The sequence below is a fragment of the Hypanus sabinus genome, chromosome 7 (assembly GCF_030144855.1).
Source record: "Hypanus sabinus isolate sHypSab1 chromosome 7, sHypSab1.hap1, whole genome shotgun sequence".
NCBI classification, from domain to species: Eukaryota; Metazoa; Chordata; class Chondrichthyes; order Myliobatiformes; family Dasyatidae; genus Hypanus; species Hypanus sabinus.
In genome coordinates, this window is record NC_082712.1 from 21,249,792 (window position 1) to 21,274,255 (window position 24,464).

At 41.6% G+C, this 24,464-nt stretch overlaps 1 protein-coding gene across 1 annotated transcript in view; it reads right to left on the reverse strand.

The window, feature by feature from the left end:
* Positions 1-1,773: 1,773 nt before the first annotated feature.
* glra3 (glycine receptor, alpha 3) overlaps positions 1,774-24,464 on the reverse strand; it is a 171,775-nt gene continuing 149,084 nt past the window's right edge. Inside the window, exons 7-9 of the mRNA XM_059973820.1 lie at positions 21,734-21,874; positions 18,079-18,090; positions 1,774-2,401 (exon numbers count right to left, since the gene is read on the reverse strand). Coding sequence (XP_059829803.1) covers positions 2,126-2,401; positions 18,079-18,090; positions 21,734-21,874 — 429 coding nt within the window. The 3' untranslated portion in view covers positions 1,774-2,125. The remainder of the gene's footprint in view (positions 2,402-18,078; positions 18,091-21,733; positions 21,875-24,464) is intronic.

Sequence of the window (24,464 nt, forward strand, 5' to 3'; positions counted from 1 at the left end):
TTAAACCCTGCCTCCCATATAACCCTCCACCTTAAATTCCTCCATATACCTGTCCAGTAGTCTCTTAAGTTCCACTGGTGTATCCGCCTCCACCACTGACTCAGGCAGTGCATTCCACGCACCAACCACTCTCCGAGTCAAAACCCTTCCTCTAATATCCCCCTTGAACTTCTCGCCCCTTACCTTAAAGCCACATCCTCTTGTATTGAGCAGTGGTGTCCTGGGGAAGAGGCGCTGGCTGTCCACTCTATCTATTTATGGAAAGGTGGAGCTGGGAACTCCCCTAGTAGTTGCCTGGGCTAGATTTTATCCATCATGGACGATTCCAAAGAACACAAGAAAGCTACACCTAACAGCCTTCATTTCAAAGCTGCTCCATGATTGGATAATGTCATAGCTAATTGCTCATTTCAGAACCCTGATTCCCATAGCCCTCCATTGTGCTCTGTCTTGGAGGTCTTAGAGCAATATGGCACAGAAGCAGGTCCTTCCGCTCATCTACTCTATGCTGAATTATTATTCTGCCTAGTCCCATTGACCCACACCTGGACCATAGACCTCCATACCCCACCTATCCTTGTACCTATCCAAATTTCTCTTAAAATCTGAAATTGAACCCACATCCATCACTTCCGCTGCTAGCTTGTTCCGCATTCTCACCGCCCACTGAGTGAATAAGGGTTCTTCTTAAATAATTCACAGTTCTACTCTTATCCAACCTCAGTGGAAAAAGTCTGCTTACAATTTCTATACTGCTCAAAATTTTATTTACCTCTAACAAATCTCCACTCATTCCCCTACACTCCAGGGTGTAACTTCGTAACCTATTCAACCTTTCCTTGTAACTCGAGTCCCGACAACATTCTTGTAAGTTTTCTCTGCACTCTTTCAATCTTATTGATATCTTTCCTGTAGGTAGGTGACCAGAACTGCATACAATTAGGCCTCACCAATGTCTTATACCATTTCAATATAAAAGGTGAACATTTGAAGCTGACTATTTCATGGGCTTCCTCTTCATCACTGGAATGCATTTTAACTCTCTAGTGAGTTTAACCTTCGCATAAGACAATTGCAATTTATTTGTCTTTGTTCTCCTCCTGTTTTCTCTCTCCATTACAGTAAACTGAGTTGGTGACCATAAACACCTAATAATTACAAGATTTAAGCCTCACTTTTTACTTCTGAAAAATCTCTGGATCAGTATTAGCAGATCCTACAGTCTCCACCTTGTTAATCTCACAATCTAGTACATCTCAACGGCAGCACGCCTTACTGGTCCAAACTCTACTGAGAGTAGGTCAGTTCTACTCAATTGCTCTTCACCTTGCAGGCAGGCATCAGTGGAACCTCTACTGCGGGGCATGATCACAAAATCCAACGAGAGGTGGAAAGGGGTGAAATGGAAGTACTGCCCAGGACTGTCCACTGCGAGGTCGCTTTACTACCCACACTTGAATCAAATCAAAGGATTGGTCAAATGATAAGAGGTACTGAACTGAAATGGACAATCCTACTTTAGCAGCAGAACACCTCTTGCAAGACTCGTCTCCAGTTCTGTTTCTTTTTGTTCTATTGTCTTGCTTTACTGTCTTTATCCCCCTCTTTACAGCTGCATATACATTAATTTAAGTATATTTTACATACAATATGTTTTGTGCCTTGTCTGTATTTACATTCTGCTTTGTACTGGTATCTCACAGCACTCGGTCCCACACATTTCCCACACTCTCTCCGAGGTATTCCTTTTCTTTTTCTACCGTGGTTCCTCTCTTCATGTGTCTGCAGTATATTTTTATTGCTTTCTCTAAACTGGAAACCGTCATATAGAAACATAAAAAGGAAAGGATTATTACCATAATTTTAGTCTGTGTTTTACTTTGCCTATCACTTTTAGCTCACATGACCAATCCCTTCCTCAAGTACTCCACGTGATGTGAAAATGCAGAAAGAACTGGATGACTCATTTACGTTTATTCACTTAGGTTCCTCTTTAGATTTGCATAGTTTCACCCAATATCACTGTTCAATGTATTAAAGAAGAATTTTCCTGGCCTAAGAAATGAGCTCTTTATCACACTTGGATGCTTTCCGGGCTTAAATAACTGTCTGTCAAAACCTCTGACTATTGCTGCTGGTGGATGTCCTCGTGTCTGAGAATCTTGTAGATGACCCAATAAAAAATATTGAAAATTAAAAAGGCTAGCGGAAAACCAGCTCGCGACACTGTGTCGATCTTCTTTGCTCTGTCAATGAAGAGTTTCCTCATATCTTCCTGGCCTTTTGCTGAAGGTTGGGATGTGCTGATTGACCCTTTCGGAGTGACTCCATCTTTTGATTGGAGGCAAGGTCCCACCCCGTATGCAGTGAAGCTAAAGCGACTTTCCCTCACTTCATCATCCTGTGAAGATTGCAAAGAGTTAACATTAATTACATGAGCCAGGGTGCGGTAAGAACAACAGCTTTTTACCACTTTAGACCGCTTGCTGAATTTGATCTACCTTTTATTCTTGACCAAAATTACTTTGTTTTTTTCCCCCTACAAAATAACCTACCCTGTTATATTTTCCTCTGGCTTACAGTCTTCAGTGCAGAAATTTCACTTCTACTTCAGTCATTTCTCTCAATGGCCTTTTTCACTTTTATTCTTCAGTATTTTAAGGGTCAGTAGATAAATTTTACCTTTATAGTTTTAGCATTATAATTACAGCTGTTTTGTTATATTTATTTCACAGACTCAGCAGTCAAATGGACATGAGAAAATCTAATTGTGACTCATGGATTAAATATAGATCCTTCCCAATAATTTCAAGTGTTTAGAAATTTATTTTTGTTTATTGAGATACAATCTAGTATAGGCCCTTCTGGTCCCTCAAGCCATGCCACCCATCAACCCCTGATTTATCCCTGGCCTAATCACACGACAATTTACAATGACCAAGTAACCTACCAACCGGTACGTCTTTGGAATGTGGGAGGAAACTGGAGCACCAGGAGGAATCCCACAGGGTCAGAGCAAGCACACACCAACTCCTTACAGGCAGCGATGGGAATTGAACTTTAAAGTGTTGTGCTAACCACTGAAATGACCATTTCTGAAATGATTGATACCATCATTGTGGGCCTAATAGAAGTATACAAAAATACGATAGTGTAGACAATAGGCCACAATTCCCCATAGCGGAGGAATCTAAAATTAGAGGTCCTGAGCTCATATTAAGAGGAAAGAAGATCAGAGGGAACTCGAAGGTGGATTTTTTTCACCCAAGTCCATGTAGAATTTGGAATGCACTGTCTCAGGGGGTATTTTCACAACATCTAAGACGTATATGGACAAGCACTTGATTGCCAAAGCATCAAAGATTATGGACAAAGTGCTGCTAAATGTGGTAAGTGTAGATGGGAACTTGATGGTGAAGATGGAGATGGTGGGTTGAAAATCCTGTTTCTGAGTTGTATAAACTTATGCAATCTATTGCTGTATTAAATGCTGAACAATGATAATGATTGTCATTGCCAAGTATAGCATGGTGCAGATGCAGTATAAGCAGATCTGTGTCTTATTTCATATCATCTACTTCAGATACACCATTATAAAACCTTGGAGTAAGTCCAGCTAATATTGCCGATTCAGCCATTTGGCAAGAGATGGGGACAGGCCTAAGGAATAAAGTATTGTGCAAAAGCCTTAGAAATATATATGGGGGGGGGAGGGAGGGGGGAGAGAGAGAGAACCCTTTCTGTATGGTTCACTCTCCTCTCCTATCAGATTCCTTCTTCTTCAGTCCTTTACCTTTCCCACCTATTACTTCCCAGCTTCTCACTTCATCCCTCACCCACCCACCTTTTCCCTCATCTCTCTTCACCTTCCAGCTTGTAATCCTTCCCCTCTCCCCACCTTCTTACTCTGGCTTATTCGCCCATCCTTTTCCAGTTCTAATGAAGGATCCCAGCCTGAAACATTTACATAGGTGCTGCCCGACCTTCTGGGTTCCTCCAACAATTTTTGTGTGTTATTGTGGAATAGGAATTAGGGATGTGGGGTCAGTGGAGAGAAATGGTGCAGAGGCAAAAAAAAAAAGTCAGTCATTGAATGGTAGAGGGGTTGAATGGCCAAGTCATAGAGTCATAGGACACCACTGCACAGATACAGGCCCTTTGGCCCATCTAATCTGTGCCGAACTACTAATCAGCCTAGTTCCATCAATTTACATTGGGACCATTGCCCTCCATATCCCTCCCATCCAGCTACTTATCCAAACTTCTATTATATGTTGAAATTGAAACCACATTCATGGCCTCCACTGGCAGTTCATTTCAAGCTGTGTGTGAAGGTCCCCCTCATGTTTGCCCTAAACATTTCCCCTTTCACCCTTAACCTATGACCTATGATTGCTAGTAATCCGACTCCTGCTATTTTCTGTTTTGTTACCTACACGTGTATCTTTGTTTTAATTTCCCCATGCTTTTAACAGGTAGAACCAATTTAATCAGGGTTTCAGCTTTAAATACACAGGGATCCCCACCCCCCCCCCCCCCCGCCAGAGCCCACACTTACATTGATGGATACCTGTCAGACATTTGGTAAGTGTGGTTTCTGGGGCAGCATAATGGTTCAGCAGGCCATCCTGCTGCCTCAGTGCAGGTGACTCAGGTTCAGTCTTGACCTTGGGTGCTCTCCGTGTGGAATTTGCACGTTCTCCCTCCGATAGCTCAGATTACCCCCCCCCCCCCCAGTTCCAGGTGCCTAATTCCCTCCCACATCCAGATTCGACTGAAGAATTTGCCACTGTAAATTTCCTCTAGTGTAGGAAGGTGGGGGCAGAATCAAATAGGCATGTGAGTGAAAATAGATCACAGGGAGAAAGAAGCAACACACACACACAATGCTGGAGGAACTCAGCAGGTCAGGTTGCATCTATGGAAAAGTGTAAACAGTCAATGTCTTGGGCCGAAACCCTTCATCTGCACATCAGTTTCATTTTAAAAACTTGCAGAAGGAAACTAAGTAGGTCATTAGGAAGGAAAAGATGAATTATGAAAGGAAGCTGGCAACTGATAATTGAAGAAGATATGAAAGACTTTTTTAAGTCTATAAAGGGTAAAAGAGAGTCAAGGGTAGATATAAGACCAAAAGAAAATGAGAGACGCAGAGATGGCTGAGAAATTGAATGCGTGTTTTGCATCAGTCTTCACGGTGGAAGACATCTGCAGTATACCGGGCATTAAAGAGTGTTAAGGAAGAAGTTTGTGCAGTAAAAATTATGACTGAGAAGGTGCTCAGGAAGCTTAATGGCGGTAAATCTCCTGGACCTGATGGAATGAATCCTCAGGTTCTGAAGGAAATAGCTGGAGAGACTGAGGAGACATTAAAAATAATCATTCAAAAATCAATAGATTCTGCCATTGTAGTGGATGACTGGAAAATTGCAAATGTTACCTCACTATTTAAGAAGGGTGGGAGACAGAAAGTAAGTTATGGATCTGTTGGCCTGATATTAATGGTTGGGAAGTTGTTGGAATCGATTGTCAGGGATGAGATTATGGAGTACCTAGAGGCACATGACAAGACTGGCCAAAGCCAACATGGTTTCCTAAAAGGAAAATGCTGCCTAACAAACCTACTGCAATTTTTTGAGGAAATTACAAGCAGGGTAGACAAAGGAGATACAGTAGATGTGCTGTACTTGGATTTTCAGAAGGCCTTTGACAAGAGGCTGCTTTGCAAGATCAGAGGCCATGGAATTACAGGGAAGTTACTAGCATGGGTGGAGCATTGGCTGACTGGCAGAAAACAGAGAGCAGGAATAAAGGGATCCTATTCTGACTAGCTGCTGGTTAGCAGTGGAGTTCCATAAGGGTCGGTATTGGGACTGCTGTTTTTTGCGATGTATATCAATAATTTGGACAGCAAACATGAGGAAATCTGCAGATGCTGGAAATTCAAACAACACACACAAAATGCTGGTGGAACACAGCAGGCCAGGCAGCATCTATAAGGAGAAGCACTGTCAACATTTCGGGCTGAGACCCTTCGTCAGGACTAACTGAAAGGAAAGACTTACTATCTTTCCTTTCAGTTAGTCCTGATGAAGGGTCTTGGCCCAAAACGTCGACAGTGCTTCTCCTTATAGATGCTGCCTGGCCTGCTGTGTTCCAGTACCATTTTGTGTGTGTTGCAATAATTTGGACTTTAGGATTAATGGATTTGTGGCTAAATACGCTGATGATACAAAGATAGGTGGAGGAGCGGGTAGTGTTGAGGAAACAGACAGCCTGCAGAGAGACTTAGATAGTTTAGGGGAATGGGAAGTGTCAAATGAAATACAATGTTGGAAAGTGTATGGTCTTGCACTTTGGTGGAAGAAATAAATGGACAGACTATTACTTAGAGGGGGAGAGAATTCAAAATGCAGAGATGCAAAGGGACTTGGGAGTCCTTGTGCAGGATACCCTAAGGTTAACCTCCAGGTTGAGTTGGTGGTGAAGGCGAATGCAATATTGACATTCATTTCTAGAGGTGGAGAATATAAGAACAGGGATGTGATGTTGAGCTTGTATCAGGCACTCATGAGGCCACACTTGGAGTATTATGTGCAATTTTGGGCTCCTTTTTTTTTTAAAGAAAGGATATACTGACATTGGAGAGGGTTCAGAGAAGATTCACGAGAATGATTCTAGGAATGAAAGGGTTACCATATGAATAACATCTGGCAGCTCCTGGGCTGTATTCCCTGGAGTTCAGGAGAATGAGGGGGGATATCAGAAACATTCCAAATGTTAAAATGCCTGAACAGATTAGATATGGAAAAGTCATTTCCAAGGGAACCTAGGACAAGAGGGCACTACTTCAGGATTGAAGGATGTCCTTTTAGAACAGAGATAGAACTATAGAGTTGGAGTAATTACTTTACCCAGAGGGTAGTAAATCAGTGGAATCTGTTGCCACGGGTGGCTGTGGAGGTCAAGTCATTGGGTGCATTTAAGTCAGAGATAGATAGGTTCTTGATTAGCCAGGGCATCAGAGGGTATGGGGTGAGTGGGGATGACAGGAAGAATTGGATCAGCCCATGATTGAGCTGAGGTGAGAGAGGGAAATGGGAATGGGGAATGGTACAGGGGAGGGCATTTCTGGATGTCTGAGAAGGCAATGTTCATACCACGAAGTTGGAGGCTACCCAGACATCGCAGCAGTGGAGGTGGCCATGGATTGACATATTGGAATGGGAAGTGGAATTCAAATGGGTGGCCTCAGAGAGATCCCGCTTTCACTGGTGGATGGAGTGTAGGTGCTCGGCAAAGCGGTCTCCCAATCTACGTCAGGTCTCATTGATATACAGGAGGCCACACCAAGAGCTCCTGATGCAGTAGACATTCCCAACAAATTCACAGGTGAAGTGTCACCTCACCTGAAAGGACTGTTTGGGGCTCTGAATGGTGGTGAGGGAGGTGGTATAGTGGCAGGTGTAGCACTTGTTCTGCTTGCAAAGATCAGTACCAAGAGGGACGAATAGACTAGGAAGTCATGTCGGGAGTGATCCCTGTGGAAAGCAGGAAGGGGGGGGATGGGGCGAGGGAAAGGGATGTTTGGCGGAGGGATCCCGTTGGAAATGGCAAGTAATGCTGTGGTAGTGGGTCTGAGTGAGCACGCGTTCAGAGAGTCAGAGGGCAGCAGGGATTGCAGAGCGGAAGCAGTGAGAGGGGGATTCACTGAACTCACAAGGGCATAAGTGGGATAACAGGATCAATGAGATTGTTCTGGAAGCCAGCATACACTGATGGGTTGAATGGCTAGCTTCTGCAATGTAAGGAAATAATATGAAAATTTATAAAAAGAAGAGGGCAGGAATACAGGTTGAGATTATCATCAGATTAGCATTGATCATCAATAAATTACAGAAGACTACAGCACCATTAGACATAGGAGCAGGATAAATCCATGGAGCCTATCGAGTTTGCTCCACCATTCCATCATGGTTGATTTATTTTCCCACCTAACCCCATTCTCCTGACTTCTCCCTGAAGCTGTTAACACTCCCATAATCAAGAACTTTGCAACCTCCACCTTAAATATGCCCAGTGGCCTGGTCTCCACAGCCATCTGTGCAATGAATTCCACAGATTCACCACCCTCTGGCTAAAGAAATTCTTCCTCATCTCTGTTCTAAAAGGACATCCTTGTATTCTGAGGCTGTGGCTGCCCTCTGGTCCTAGACTCCCCCAATACAGAAAACACCCTCTCCTATTTTGGGCTTTTAATATGTAATAGATGTCAATGAGATTCCCCCCCCCCCCCCACCCCTCATTCTTTTAAACTACAGTGAGTACAGGCCCAGAGCCAATAAATCCTTGTCATATGTTAACCCTTTCATTCTTGCAATCATTCTCGGATGAACTACCAATTTGAGAAGTGGGATGAACAGCCAACTCTTGCTTCTAACATACGCATCCATATATTGTTCTCACATGTACTTGTCACAAACTGGGAACCAGACTGGGCTCTGGCACTGTATCATGCGGTCTACTATCGACTGTATCAGGCCACAAGTGCTCCGCTTATCCTTATACACAAAATACAGTGCATTTCATCAACCCCAAGTCATAGTGATTCCTTCAAAATTTGAGGTATTGATGCAAGTCTTAGATTCTCCACCCAAAACACTGTGGACACTGCACAAGCTTCAAGCAGCTAGCTCAGGCTCAATTTCCCAAGGGCAGTGAACAACAAGAAGTAAATTCTGGCTTTGTTTGTCCCATCAACACAGAACAATCAGCAGTTCACTGTTATTCTGTGACATTACCTGGTACCTGTGGAACCAAATAATTCCACAGATACCACCTGATTTTGCTGAAAATGTCCGATCTTGTCGGAGGGAGGGGAAGGGTTAAGTGGTTGACTAAACCCAACAATGCTGACTATTCACAAGTATGGAGGCACAAACTCTTTTCCCTCTTCAGTGGAGTACTGAGTAAATGAGGTGTAAGGAAAGCAAAAGTAATAAAGCTCAAAGTTCAATGTAAATTTGTTATCAAAGTTAGGTGGTAGCAATGATACAGAGGTTGAAATCCTGCTGTGCAATATAATAATTAACACTCTGACACCATTCTATGAATTCCATGCTGGTGTGAATAGGTTCATTAAAGTAACAGGCAAAAATTTCATAGGCAGTTAGTATTAAAAACACATCTTGCAACTTCAACTGAGAAATCCTTTGGAAATGATTCACTTCCAGAGGCATTTTTAGTCAGTTGCAATGGCTAACTTAAGCGTTTTAGTTTTGATTGTTAACTGAAATATAAAGGGTGTCTTAAAAGGGATAAAAAGCAGAAAAAATGACATATCAAGTGGAAGAATCAAATTGTTTTTCATAACAATTGAGATATCTTTTGACTTGACGATTTTTCACGTAAAATACCCAGCAGAACTGATGCTCAGTCTGTAATGTTACTTGTTATTAGTGCACTGACCCATATTAAACACAAAAGCTCTTCTATACAAAATCAGGGGAGTTCATTTAGATAACACAAGAATGTTAGAGCATTAAAAGAGATAGTGTTGACATTGAGACATTGAAAACAGGAACACATACAGAACAACCATCACAAGGGATCTACAAATGGATCACATTGAGTAAAAATCTCATATTTTGCTCCTCAAATTGGACACAATTCTAAGGTACCTCTCCTGTTGTCTGTGGTGGTTGGCCCCAAAGCTGGGTTCAAATTACAATTACTTATGAATGCAGTTTTGTGCAGATTTACAAGGCTCTTATTTTTGTAAATGATCTTGGATTTCATTCAACTTTCTCAACGTCTCTTTTGGTTTCACTGATCAAGGAGAATCCCAGAGTGCCCTCTAGTGTTCCCAAATAATACTTTCCATGCACTGTGTTCATTGCGAATCCAACATCATTTTTGGGAGATTTACTTGCCATGTTTTCCTAATTGAAAAATTGTAAATTTGGGCACATTGCACACAATTTTAGACTTCAAGTAACTCCTTTAATGTTACTCTCTTAAGATAAATTATTGCAATATCCATATTACTCACTTCCGAAAAAAAAATAGAATTAAAAATGTATTACTTCATGTCAGTATATACATTCTCTTCTTGAATTGAGTACAAATAAAAGAAAGAAAGGGCAATTTAGTTCATCCCTCCCCTCAGTAACCGTAAACCTCGGCCAAATTTATTCTGAAATTTGTCCATTTCACCTAATTCTTTGTCATCTGTTCAACCAATTAAATCTGAGACCAGGAGTACAAAATTTCATTGTGGTGAGCGTCTTGAAAAACTAAAATCTCCCAGATTCAGATATATTTTGTTTCTCATTCATCAACTGACACTGAAATAACCAAATTCTCTTTGGGGAAAAAAGGAGGGGTTGGTCCCTTAATATCAACCTGCTGATCAACTCTCCTTGTTCCCTTATATAGAAATGAAGATCATCATTCATGAATTAAATAGTGGAGCAGATACCTGGAGATTTTTGTACAGATTCACTCAATAGGTTTGGAAAATAACTGAAAATAAAATAAGGGAAATGACATATTAAAATTGACTGCTAGTACACCACATTTAATATTGTAAGGGTATAAAACAGTGGGATTGTAACCATTTTCATTGAAACCAATACCCATTAAAATGTGAAGTTATTCAGATGCTATTATGATTTAAATACACTTACATTCAGCTTTTGGGACATAGCAGTATGGTACTAGTACCACTGGATGGCAATTTGGAGAAATTATACCACAATGGCTGGGAAATTTAAATACATGAATTCAATGCAGATTTAAAAGGCTGAAATCAGTATTGGTGACTGTGAAATTATTGTTTTAGTGTGAAAACTCACCAAGTACATTCATGTCTGTTAGGAATGAAAATCTGCTGTCCCTACCTGATCTGGTCTACACGTGTCTTCATAATCACAGGTAAAGAGAAGGCTAATTTTTAAAAGTTTTATTTAGAGGTACTGTGCAGAACAGGCCCTTAGGGCCAATGAGCTGCACCACCCAGCAGCCCACCTATTTAACCCTAGACTAATCACCGGACAATTTACAGTGGCCAATGAACCTACTATATTTGGACTGTGGGAGGAAACTGGAGCACTTTGAGGAAATGCTCCCATTCACAGGCAGGAACGTAAGACGTAAGGGGTCGAGGTCTGAGAGCAGAAACAACCAATGTCCATCCCCGCTACTCCACATCACTTAAAGCATCGAGCCAGATTAAGAGGTCAATGTGGTAAACAAACCAGTGTTTAGCCCCACTGCTCCACACCAGTCAAAATCCCCAATCTGAACCTGTCCCATCTGCCTGAGTTCGACTCAGACTCATCTTCTTTCCTTCTCATTGCTACCATTGGGCAGGAGGTACAGAAGTCTTGGAACTCACACTGCCAGCTTCGGGAGCAGTTATTGCCCAGCAGCCACTGGGCTCCTGGACCGGCTTCACTCATCTCTGCACGGGCCTGATTCCACAGCCTGTGGCACTCCTCTAGGAACTCCGCAGGCCATGTTCTATCTATAAATTGTTTACCATTCTTATTACTTGCACAATTTGTTTTTTTTTGTTGTGCCCAGTGGACATTTGTCGAGCTTTGTTGTGTGTGGGGGTTTTCAATGGATTCTATTGCCTTTCCTTGTTTTGTGGCTGCCTGCAAGAAGATGAATCTCAAGTTTGAGTACGGTATACAGACTTGGATAATAAATGGACTTCGAACTTGGAATGAGATACCAGGAATCTAAGTGTCAGCCAAGGCTTTTGGGGAGATGGAAGAGGGAGACAAAGTGAAGGGTCATCAGTAATTAAATAAAATTGTAAAAAATGTACAAAGGAGATAGAATTGATGGGTAGAAATAATTACGGAAAATCTAAATCTGAAGGACGTATTTTACATGCTTAGTTCCTATGTAAATTAGTTTTTAGTGACTCATTCAACTGTACAGGATTAATCCTGTAATGTAGAATTAATTAAGTTATGTCAGATAATGTCATAACATTTAGTTAAAACAAATTGCTAGCTCAGAAAGAATCCAATTTTCCTTGGTCTTTTACTGCATTGAGCCAAGATTCTGGTGGATTATTATCCTGCTATTATGCCAAGGGTTGCTCGTGCAAGCACAATGGAACATGACTGGTTCCATTACAATCTGAGAATCAGTGGATTGTACAGTGATGGTTTAGTTTGATCTGCCTTTCCTGTTTCTTTGTACAGAAACTTCCTGATACACCAGATGTCCACCTGTAACATTCAGAGTATTCACGGGTCCAAGCTCTACAAAGCTTAGTCAAAAATAATAGAAACACAAAATGTTGGCAGAACTCAGCAGGCCAGACAGCATCTATGGGAGGCGGTAGTTTATTTGCAGCATCTGCAGCTGACACATCATCACTACCTCCCCCCACAGATGCTGTCTGGCCTGCTGAGTTCTGCCAGCATTTTGCTTTTTTATTTATTTCCAGCATTTGCAGATTCACTTGTGTTGCCTTCAAAAATAATAGAGTAGGACATTCACGAATTAATGTAAAATCAGCATTTTTCTGCTATTTGGAGGTAAGAAGTTAATACTTTTACACCAATTGCTCCCACGGATAAGGGCCCCATTAGGTGTTCAAAATTTCCAAATCCAATCAAAAGTCAATGATTGCAAACTGCTATTTCAACAATTCTCCTGGAGCATTGAATTATTTCACAGATTCTACAGTTCAGATAAATGTTATTCAACTGTGTTTGATGCAAATCTTCAAGAACCACCAACTCCAACCCCATTCAAGTGAATCTATGAAAATGTCTTCAATTTTAGAACAGAGATGAGGAGGAATTTCTTTAGTCAGAGAAGTAGTGATTCTGTGGAATTCATTGTCACAGGCAGCTGTGGAAGCCAAGTCTTAATGTATAGTATATTTAAGGCAGCGGTTGTTAGGTTCTTGCTGGCTGGTGGCATAGTGGCATCAGCACCAGACTTCGGAGCAAAGGCTCCCAAGTTCAAATCCAGCCAGCTCCCTTGCACGCTTTCCATCCACGCTGGGTTGAGCATAGAGCTAGCAACTCGGCTTCATAAAAACAAAGCCAGCTGAGAAAACGCCATCACAATGGCGTCCAGATGACTCGACTCGGAGTTAAGGCTTTCTTCTTCTTCTTGATAGATCCTTGATTGGTCGGGGCATGAAGGGATACGAGCGGAGGGCAGGAGATTGGGGCTGAGAGGAAAAATGGATCAGCCATGATGAAATGGTACAGCAGACTTGATGGGCTTAATCCTGCTCCTATATCTTATGGTGTTAAGAGTTCCTTACCTGAAGCCGAGTTCCTAACCACTTTAGCAAGACTCATGTAGAAACACTGAGCACTGCAAAAAGCAGCCAGATAGGTCAATCACGAGATGTGGAGAGGAAATCTCTCTCTATTTCTATTGTGGGGAAATCTAGGATCAAAGGGCACAGCCTCAGAATAGAAGGACGTCTCTTTAGGACAGAAGTGAGAAAGAATTACTTTAGCCAGAGGGTGGTGAATCTATGGAACTCGTTGCCACAGACAACTGTGAAGACCAAATCATTGGGTATATTTAAAACAGAGGTTGATAGGGTTTTGATTAGTCAGGGTGTCAAAGGTTACAGGAGAAGGCAGGAGAATAGGGATGAGGGGGATAATAAATCATCCATGACTGAATGCAGAGCAGACTCAATGGGCCAAGTGGCCTAATTCTACTCTTATGTCATATGGTCTTAAGCCTTATGGTCAATCTGATCATGTGATGCCATTGGTGCTTTTGGTTAAAGTTATTTTATCTTATTTTCATTGAAAACAGTACAAACTTACCAATGAACCCTCCAAATGGGTCAGTGTAATGACTATAAATCTTCAGGTATAATACAAACTGAGCAAGAGCAAATCAAAGATAAAGAAAAAGAAACATAAAAATTTGCTTCTTTTGTCACATGTATATCAAAACCTACAGTGAAATCCGCCGTTTGTGTCAAGTTTAATCAGCGAGGATTGTGCAAGTTTTCAGCACTAACATAGCATGCCCAAACTCACTAACTCTGACCCGCACATCTTTAGAGTGCAGGAGGAAACCTAACCGGTCATGGGAAAAACTACAAGCAGAGGCGGGAATTGAACCAGAATTTGAAGCTGCTGCTGCTGTATTAGCAGTACACTAACCACTATGCTAAACCATCTTTCTGAAGGTGATGAGAATGGCCTGTAGACCAGGTACATTGTTCTTGCTCCTTTTGGCGTGGTCAACATTCCTCATAACCTGAAGTGCTTCCTGACCATAAGACCATAAAACATACAAGCAGTATTAGGCCAATTGTCCCATTGAACTTGCTTTACAATTCCGTGATGGCTGATTTATTATCCCTCTCAACTTCATTTCCCTGCCTTTGCCCCATCACCTTTGCTGCCCTTACTGATCAAAAACCTAGTAATCACTGCTTTAAGTATACCCAGTGACATGATCTTCATGGCCATCTGTGGCCATAAATTCCATAGATCTGGCTGCTTTTTGCAGTTCCTAAAGCGGTTAGGAACTCGCAGCTTCAGGTAAGAAACTATTAACACCATAAGATATAGGAGCAGGATTAAACCCATCAAGACTGCTGTACCATTTCATCATGGCAGATCCATTTTTCCTCTCAGCCCCAGTCTCCTGCCTTCCACTTGTATACCTTCATGCCCAGACCAATCAAGAACCTATCAACTACTGCCTTAAATATACTGTACTTAAAGACTTGGCTTCCACAGCTGCCTGTGACAATGAATTCCACAGAATCACTACTCTCTGGCTAAAGAAATTCCTCCTCATCTCTGTTCTAAAGGGACACTTCTGTATTCTTGGGTTGTGCTCTCTGATCCTAGTCTCTCCCACTATCGCAAACATGTTCTCCACGTCCACACTATCTAGGCCGGGGGTCGGCAACCTGCGGCTCCCGAGCCATTTGTGGCTCTTTCACCTCTGTGCTGCGGCTCCCTGTGGCTTTGGGAAATAATTGGTCAGTATTTAATTAAAATGTATTTTATGTTAGTTTGTTAGCTTTTGAAATGTAATTATGGTGATCTTGTACATTTCCTGCCACATCCGAAACGGCTCACAATTAGCCGGCATTCCGGCTAAGGGAGATAGCCTACGGGGGTTTGTGAGTACGCGTCTTTTGCAGCATCTGCGTCCATGGGGGCTGGGTTGAGGGAGGCTTAAAAGCAAGGCTGTTTAGTTCGAATAAAGCTATCTTTGACTGCAGTTTACTGACACCGCTACAATGTGTTTTTATCGCTGGCTGTCCAGACGGAAGGTGCTGAAACGCTTTGTCGCGTGTCTGGAAGAAGTGAAAACTTTCCTGGGCAGCAAAGGGCTCACCTTTCCTGAGCTGGAACAGCCAGAGTGGCTGGAAAAGCTACACTTCATGGTAGACATGACAGCGCACCTGAACACGCTGAACACAGCTCTTCAGGGGAAAGGACGTACAGCCCTGCACATGTTGGAGGATGTTTTGGCATTCGAGCGCAAGTTGACAGTGCTTGCCAGAGATTTACAGAAAGGCACTTTGTCCCACTTCCCCAATTTGAGAGAGTTCAAACAAGGTCACGACATGATAATTTCGGAGTATTTACATTCTGCAATCATCGCAATGCAAACATCGTTTGGGAAACGCTTCTGTGAGTTCAGAGAGGAAAAAAAACACATTATCCTTCCCGGTCACTCCCTTAAGCATCGATCCTTCCCTACTGAATACGACTGCATTGGCAGGTGTGAGTCAACCTGATCTTGAGATGGAACTGGCCGACATAGCCGACAAAGACATATGGGTGTCCAAGTTTAGACGCTTGACAGCAGACCTTGAAGATGTTGCCCGTCAGAAGGCCGTTCTTGCTCAGAAACACAAATGGAGTGATATTGAAAACCTCACAGATGACAGCTTGCGATCCTGTGTAAAGATGAAGGTGACATCATACAGCCCTGATGTGCAGACGCTGTGCGCTGAGGTCCAGGAGCAGAAATCCCATTAACCAAGTATGATAAATATTTTAATTGCCTATTATTTTACTTATATTCATATTTTTTCATAGTTCAGTGAAATAGTCCTTTCATTTTTCAGGATGACAGCTGGCTGACGTTATTTTTGGTTTGCTGCTGGCGGAAAATTTAAGTTCGGCGTTTTTCATAAATACAAGAAGGACTCAAATAGACATTGAATATTTTACTTAAAAGTAACTTTCAACCCAACGTCTTTTTTTCGGAGTTCAAAATGTTTTTGTTGCATGCAGAAATGTAATTTCGTTTTCTCTGCAGGAGTTCATCAATTTCATAAATGCAACACATTATAGTTTGTTTATACATAGCATAAAGGCAAAAAAAACGTTGTATGCAGTGTTATTTCATTTTAAATGTCAAACGGGTTTTGCGGCTCCCAGTGTTTTCTTTTCTGTGGGAAACGGGTCCAAGTGGCTCTTTCAGTGGTAAAGGTTGCTGACCCCTGATCTAGGCCTTTCAATATTCGATAGGCTTCCATGAAATCCCACCCCCCTATTCTCCAAACCTCAAGCAGGTAAAGAGCAATATAGCTCTGACGATATACAGTAGTCAAACCAGTAATGGTTGTACTAAATGGCAGATCACACTTCAAATGTTGAGAGGCCTACTCTTGCTCCTAGTTTGTATTTTTATTCTACTTTGATAGATCACTTGAAATCTATTTCTGCAGCATGTGATACAGCGTAAAGAAAACATGCTCCAGAGAGTCATGCTGTCAATAACGTAAGAAGCTACTTGCCCAGGGATAACATAAATAGAAGAAAAAATATTGCATGTCAGTTATTTGTACGGAGAGAAAAAAGATACCATCTGTTCACAACATATGCAGCAGCTCGTTGAGAAAGCTTTCATTTGGAAAGGTAAAGATCCCCTAGATAAACATACTTAACTCCACCATGGACAGTCTTAAACTAAGCTGCAAAAGGAGGAGGATTGGGCTTGGGGCTAGCAACTCCATCCCATAAGAGCACAGAGCTACAAAGCTACAGAAACACCAAAAGTAGCTCCATTTATCTCACCCCGGGGAGAGGCGGGATCTTAGAAGATAGGCTACACCGGGGTCAAAGTGTGGCCCAGGTCAGAGGACTCTAAGCAGCTTCTGTTGGCGGCCTATACCCCAGTAGTGTAATGGGCTTAAAAAAAAAGATCGTTTGATTTGGAATGTTTCAAAAAACATTTGCTATTGTAGACCACTGAATGGCAGCAATTGCTATCACTACAGCATTCATGTCTGATCCAGCCCCTAGTATATAAATAATAGTTCTTACAGGATACATAAAGTATTAACCACCTGTACAAATTTGATGATCTTTCCTAATGAAAGATCTTAGGCTGAAAAGTCGACTCATTATTCCTTTCCATACATGCTACCTGGCTAGCTGAGTGCCTCCAGCATTTTGTGTGTGTTCCTCTTTACAAATTTCCAGTGCCTTGATAACTTGCCTTCAGTTCCATAACACACTTTAACTGGTTTTCTAATGCCTTGTTTTCAATAATTAAAATCCAACTGCTGTGACCTCTTGAGGATTACAAAATGATCACAAATTCCATTTTACAGGACATAACAATTTCACTATCAATTGTAATGTTAACCCACACAGTAATATATTATCAATTTTTTTAACACTATTCATCCAAATCCAGTGGCAGCTATCTTCTGCATGTATTAAGCATATATACTGTATATCATTATATAACAGTATTGAAATCTATCTACCACTACCTATGTACTGATTTCAAAACAGTAAGCATTATATTATTTTTGGTACACTTCTCATTTCTCTGATAATTAATTATCAACAATGACCTTCAATAGATATAAATGTATTCATGAAGCATGTCTCCTAAATAGTTTCAATTTCAAGGACGAGATTTATCTCAAATGCAATTTATATTTTCTCTCCACATCAAAGATGCAGCCACTTTTCATTACTACCTTCAGGGAAGAGATACAGGAACCCATGGATGCACACTCAATGTTTTAGGAACAGCTTCTTCCCTTTGCCGTCAGATTGTTGAACTGTCCATGAACATTACCTCCGTACTTTGCTCTCTTTTCACACTACTTATTTACCTATATTTTTTATTGTTACTTAAAGATTTTTTAACGTATTGCACTGTACTGCTGCTGCAACACAACAAATTTCATGATTTACATCAGTGATATTAAATCTGATTCTAATTTACTGTTATGGTTATCGGGAAATCGCAAGATTCGAAAAGAACTCATCTTTACTCATCACCTCTGACTTCGTGGAGCTATTTTAAAGAACTATAGGCATCATTGGCAAGAAGAAAACTGCCCTCTTGAACTACTATGAGGGGTATAGATAGGGTAAATGCAAGTAGTCTTTTTCCCCCAATGAGGTTGGGTGGGACTGCAAATAGAGGTCATGGGCTAAGAGTGAAATCTGAAAAGTTTAAGGGGAAGATGAAGGGAAACTTCTTTTCTCAGAGGGTCATCAGAGTGTAGAATGAGCTGCCAGTGCAGGTGGCTCATGCAAACTTGATTACAATACTTAAGAGAAGTTTGGATAGGTACATGGATGGTAGGGATATGGAGGGCTATGGTACCGGTGCAGGTTGATCTGAGCAGGCAGGTTAAATGGTTTGGCACAGACTAGAAGGGCTGAAGGGACTGTTTCTGTGTTTTACTTTTCTGTGACTCTACTGCTGCCACAATATAACTGAATTGCTTTCTTGGCCATTTCAGGGAGTATTTAAGAGCCGTTCTCTTTGCAATAGGTTTTGCATCACATGTGGGTTGGACTAGGCAGTTCAACAGATTTCCTACTCCAATAGTTAAATGTGTAGTTTTGTGATCAATACACACTTAGTTAACTGAGTTCCAATTCCACAACTGCGCTGCTGAACTTTAAATTCAGGTTTCTAACAATCTAACTCCACCATGGACAGTGTCAGGCCTGGATGTGAAGTAGGAGGGTTGGGCAGGGGTCCAGAACCCCATTCCACAAAATCCCAGAGCTACAGAATTGCCAACAGAAGCTCCAAAGATCTCATCCCTCAGAGGAAAGGTATTCAAAGAAGGGCTACACCTGGGGCCAACTTGAAAGCCTTTCCCAGGACAGAGGACTCTGGTGAGCTGCTGTCAGAAGCCTATGTCTCAGTGAGGATGATGGGTTTAAGAAAGCAAGTTCTAACAATCTAGCCTGGTAATTTAACTAATGCTCCAAAGAAGCTTATGACCTCGCTAGAGATTTTACGTTTTTATTGCTACTCATGATCTATAAAAAACTCTAGTGACATTGTGGCAGTTGCGATAAGGCAAGACTTGACATAATGTCCAGGTGAGGATGGTTTACAAATCGCGAGCGGTCAGCTCAAGCAAGAAAGGTCTTTGACAAGCACAACTTCCCTTTCCATAATGGCGATCAGAGTCATTTGGCATACGGAGACAAGATAAGGATGCTAGGGTGTCACTCACTATAGATGAAATACCTTACTAATTCTTAAGTATTATTGGTCTTTAATGTGTAGATTATATTGGCTAATAGGTAATTGATCGCGCAAATAAGGAATCTGAATATACACAAGGTTATAAACTGGTCAGTATCTGTATCAATCATGGATAGAAATTGTACTAATATGTTCAAACTTCAGAGCAGTGTGATCACAGGGTCCGCGCTGTTCTCCTTGTGCTCAAATAAATAAAGTGGGATTGAGAAGTGAGTGTGAGTTTTCAGGGTCCAGTTAATCAGCAATAATGACATCAATAGCTTATCACGAGAAGGCATATCTATTCTGTGCCTACTCAACAAACTTCCTCGAGATTACTGTGGATGTAGGAAATTGGAAATGAAAGCCTATGAAGGTGCTATACAGAGTCATCTCGGATTTTCTCACTCCACAGGAGCATGCTTGCCTGCTGAATTTCACATTTAATTCAGACTTCCAACTTCCACAGTATTTTACTAACACATGGAGGAACCCAGTGAGTCAAGCAGCATCTGTGGAGGCAAAGGGCTGGTCAGTGTTTCAGCTCAAGATCCTATCGAGATCAAGATTTATGCAGGATCACATCCAAAATGTCAGCCATCCCTTTGACTGCACAGGTGCTCCTTGACCTGCCGAGTTCCTTGTGCAGTTCCTTTGTTGCTCCATATTCCAGCATCTGCAGTCTCTTGTGTCTCCACAGTATCTCACTTACATTTTAATATAAAAAACTTATTGCTTGGAGTCCTCTTTGGGACAAACACAAATTTTGCTTTCCTTTTATTCAAGATCCAATTGACTTTAATTACAAAAGGACGCTGTTTCTATTTCAGTTCTTTTTAAAAAGGGATGTTAAAATGAGTCCTTCTCTACCATTTGGATAAAATCCTATTAATTAAATTTGAAGAAGAAAATGAGAGATATTCCATGAAGCTTAAGAGCTGTTTATGGGCTTTCTGGATGGGAATATGACATCTGAGTTTCCAGCATTACCGCAATGTCAAAACAATCAAGATTAGTTTACTGGATGACAAATACTTTGGGATGGAATAGAGACTTGAATGACTATTAATGTTTAAGTCTTCATGTACTGCCTGTTGAACACCATCCCCAAATACTCCTTGAATTCCATCAGAAATATGATCCTTGGTTCCAAAATATAAGGTACGCTTCAATTCCCATTTCTTTTACTATAAAATTTTAAAAAGAGCACATTTTGTGGATACATTCAACACAAATTTCACAACATATGTCAGTGATACATAAACCTGATTCTGATTCATGGAAATAGTAAACTTGGCCTGTTTTTGATGTTGGTTACTCCCTTTTTATCTCCATTAATTCAGTTCATAACCCCTCAAGCTGACTCATTCGCATCTGGTTCAATGGAAAATGATAGATGCAATTTGTTTCATCCTTACAAGTGCAAAACTTTTTTGGGTGGATTGGGAGTTGAGATGGTGACTGCTAAAAACCTAACAAGATAGGTACCTTGAAATGGGACCATGTTTTACCACAAATGAACAGTAAACAGACTACAAAGGGTGACAAGTCCTATTGGTACAGACAAGAGGTTCAACAAAAGGACTAAAACTTCTTTAGTTATGATTTCTTAAATCACATGACAAATGGGACAGCTGCTTGTCATTTTACCCTGAAATTTGAACTGTAGATTTGTGCCAGAGTCCCGTAAATTGGTTCGCTGTTTCTCAAGCCATTGCTACGTCGCACCGTGTCTATGTTTTCATTTCCATCAAGCATCCCCTCAACATTCTTTCATCAAAAGGGATGAAATAAGAGAGACAGAAAGTTATTTATTAAGGTAATGAACATGTCTAGCCAGTGGGGCTTCACTGACCTCCACAAGCTTAAAAAAAACATTCTTGCTGAAGTTGCATATGCATGAATGTTACTTGTGGACCAAAAGTCTTATATAGGTCCTAAATATGAGACTTTTCACCAATGTTTGTAACATGCTACCCTTCAGTTGTTTCTGTAAATGTCACGTTGTAAAGTGTGTTTGAAGGGGATTGCCAGGAGAGATTACAGGAAAAAATGCAACAGGCAAGGCAGAGATTCAATTTTATGGGGCTGGGAGATCAAAGGTTGTAAATGTGTTTGACAGTCTCTGCTTGAGTGTCCAGTGCACTCTTACTGGGCAATAGAGGCTGGAGTATATGACAGAATAGAAGGACTTTGGACCCTTGTCCAGAATGGAGTTAAAAAAGTTGTTACTAACCTTCCGTTTCCTCCTCTGAAGACGGAGTAGCTCTTTGTGCTGCCTTGACACAAAATTAACAGCTGCATATTCCAGAAGGGCAGAAAACACAAACAGCAGGCACACCGCCATCCAGATATCAATCGCCTTGACGTAGGACACCTGCCGTGAGCAGAAGGGAATGTTAGCATCTTGCATCATAATGGCAGGCTGAGAATTAAACTCCACAGAGTTACACAAGAGAACTTTGTATGTTGAGAAAGATGATTAAATAACTCAAATTTGTGACAATATTTTATATATGACTGATTTGGATGGTATACTGTATGTATGTAATTTTACATCTCGTGCATTGATTATTACCTATTACTGTTGATTTAAGCCATAAGACAAAGGAGCATAATTAGGCCATTTGGCCCATCAAGTCATGATGGAATGGCTGATCTATTTTCCATCTCAACCCTATTCTCCTGCCTTTCCCCATAACCTTGGACACCCTTACTAATCAAGGAACTATCATCCTCTACTTTAAATATACCCAAGGACTTGGTCGCCACAGTTGTCTGTGGTAATGTAGCCCACAGTTTCATTACCTACTGGCTGAAGAAATTTCTCCACATCTCTATTCTCAGGAGATGTCCTTCTCTTCTGAGGCTGACTTGGCCTCCACCAATTTTAAGATTGTTGGTGTTACTTTTAGCTCAAGAGGCTGTGGTAAAGACTGGGGCTTAACCTACTGAATATTGAAAGGCTCAGATAAAGTGGATGTGGATAGAATTTTTCCAATAGTGGGCGAGTCTAAGAATAGAGTGCACAGAATCAGATTAGAAGAATGATATTTAGAACAAAAATGAAGAGGAATTTCTTTAACCACAGAGTGTTTGTGGAATCAATTGATAGAGGGCTGCGGAGGCCAAAGTTTTGGATGTATTTAAAGTAGAGGTTGATAGGTTCTTGACTAGTAAGAACATCAAAGATTATAGGGAGAAGGTAGGAGAATGGGTTTCAGAGGGAAAATATATCAGCTATGATAGAATGGCAGAGCAGACTCAATGGGCCAAATGGCATAATTCTGCTCCTATTTCTTATGATCTTATTGTCCAGCCTCCACATGCAGGCACTCCTAGCCTCCACCCATCTCATAGGTGTCACTTGCTACTTGTTTCTAACTCTTCACCTGCAGCCTGTTTAAGCCCAACTCTCATCCAGACCCCACACACCCCTCACACAATCTCTTCTCCCTCCTGCCGTCTTGGAAAAGGCTCCGAAGCATTCAGGCTCTCACGACCAGACTATGTAACAGTTTCTTCCCCCAAGCTATCAGACTCCCCAATACCCAAAGCCTGGACTGACGCCTTGCCCTACTGTCCTGTTTATTATTTATTGTAATGCCTGCACTGTTTTTGTGCACTTTATGCAGTCCAGTGTAGGTGTGTAGTCTAGTGTAGCTTTCTCTGTGTTGTTTTTTTATTACGTAGTTCAGTCTAGTTTGTACTGTGTCATGTAACACCATGGTCCTGAAAAACATTGTCTCATTTTTACTATGCACTGTACCAGCAGTTATGGTCGAAATGACAATAAAAGTTGACTTGACTTGAGTTACCCTGACCCTCCACTCATGACCCTCACTTCACCTGGTCATCCAGTTCACTGCTGAGTAGGGGACTCACCTGCCTGTAACTTCAGATGACTACACTCTGTAGATCCGGTCTCACCTGAGACCCAAGCCATGAATGATTCCATCACTATAACACAATTGCATAGTTTCATTCAACCATCCCAGTACCCAGCCAGAGCAGTATTCTTTGTTAAAAAGTGTACTGAACAAAATTGCTATTACAAACAACTACCCTCTTCTATTGGAAACATTCCACAGGACCAGATCTTCACCAAATTTGATCTACGCATTGTGCACAAACTGGATCCGCATCCACTGGGGGGGGAATGAGAAGACACATTCCGAACACCCTATCGCCACCAGTGATGCCTTTTGGACTTTCCAGCAGTCTAGCCTTCATAAATGAGATCCTCTGAGACCTGTTACACAGATATGTATTCATCCACTTTGACAACTTCCTCATCATCTCTAAGGACCCTCAAGGCCATATCTGTCACTTACATTCAAATCTTCAGTGTGTCCTCAAAAACCAACTGTACTACAAGCTAGAGAACGTCAGTTCCACACCCCAGTCGTTTCCTTTCGGAGTTATGTTCTTTCATCCAAAGGCCAATCACAGATTCAAGGGAAGTGCACACCATAGCCTGACCATGCTCCCTCAAACAGCTACAGCATTTCTTGGGCTTCCAACTTCTACTATTTCATTAGAAACTACAGCCCAATCACTGCTTCCTCTGCTCACCTACCCGACATATAACCTAGCCTGCTGCCATGCACCATGTTTTACAGGATCTCAGGAGATGCTTCACCACTGCTCTCACTCTCCAACATCCAAACATCTCCAGACATTTTGTGGTTGAGGTGTACACATCTGACATTGACACCTCTGAGGACTGGAGGGGAAGTCACACCCTTGTGCCTTCACACACTTATCCAACTCTACGCAGGGCCATTATGGAGTAGGAGACAGGGAGCTACTTGCCTTTAAATAGGCCTTGGAGGAATGAAAGCATTGGCTGATGGGAAATACTGAGCCCTTCTTGATCTGGACCGACAGCCAGAACCTTATATCCATACAACAGACGTGCCAGCTCAACCTACATCAGGCTTACTGGGTCTGCCTTTTTGAACAAT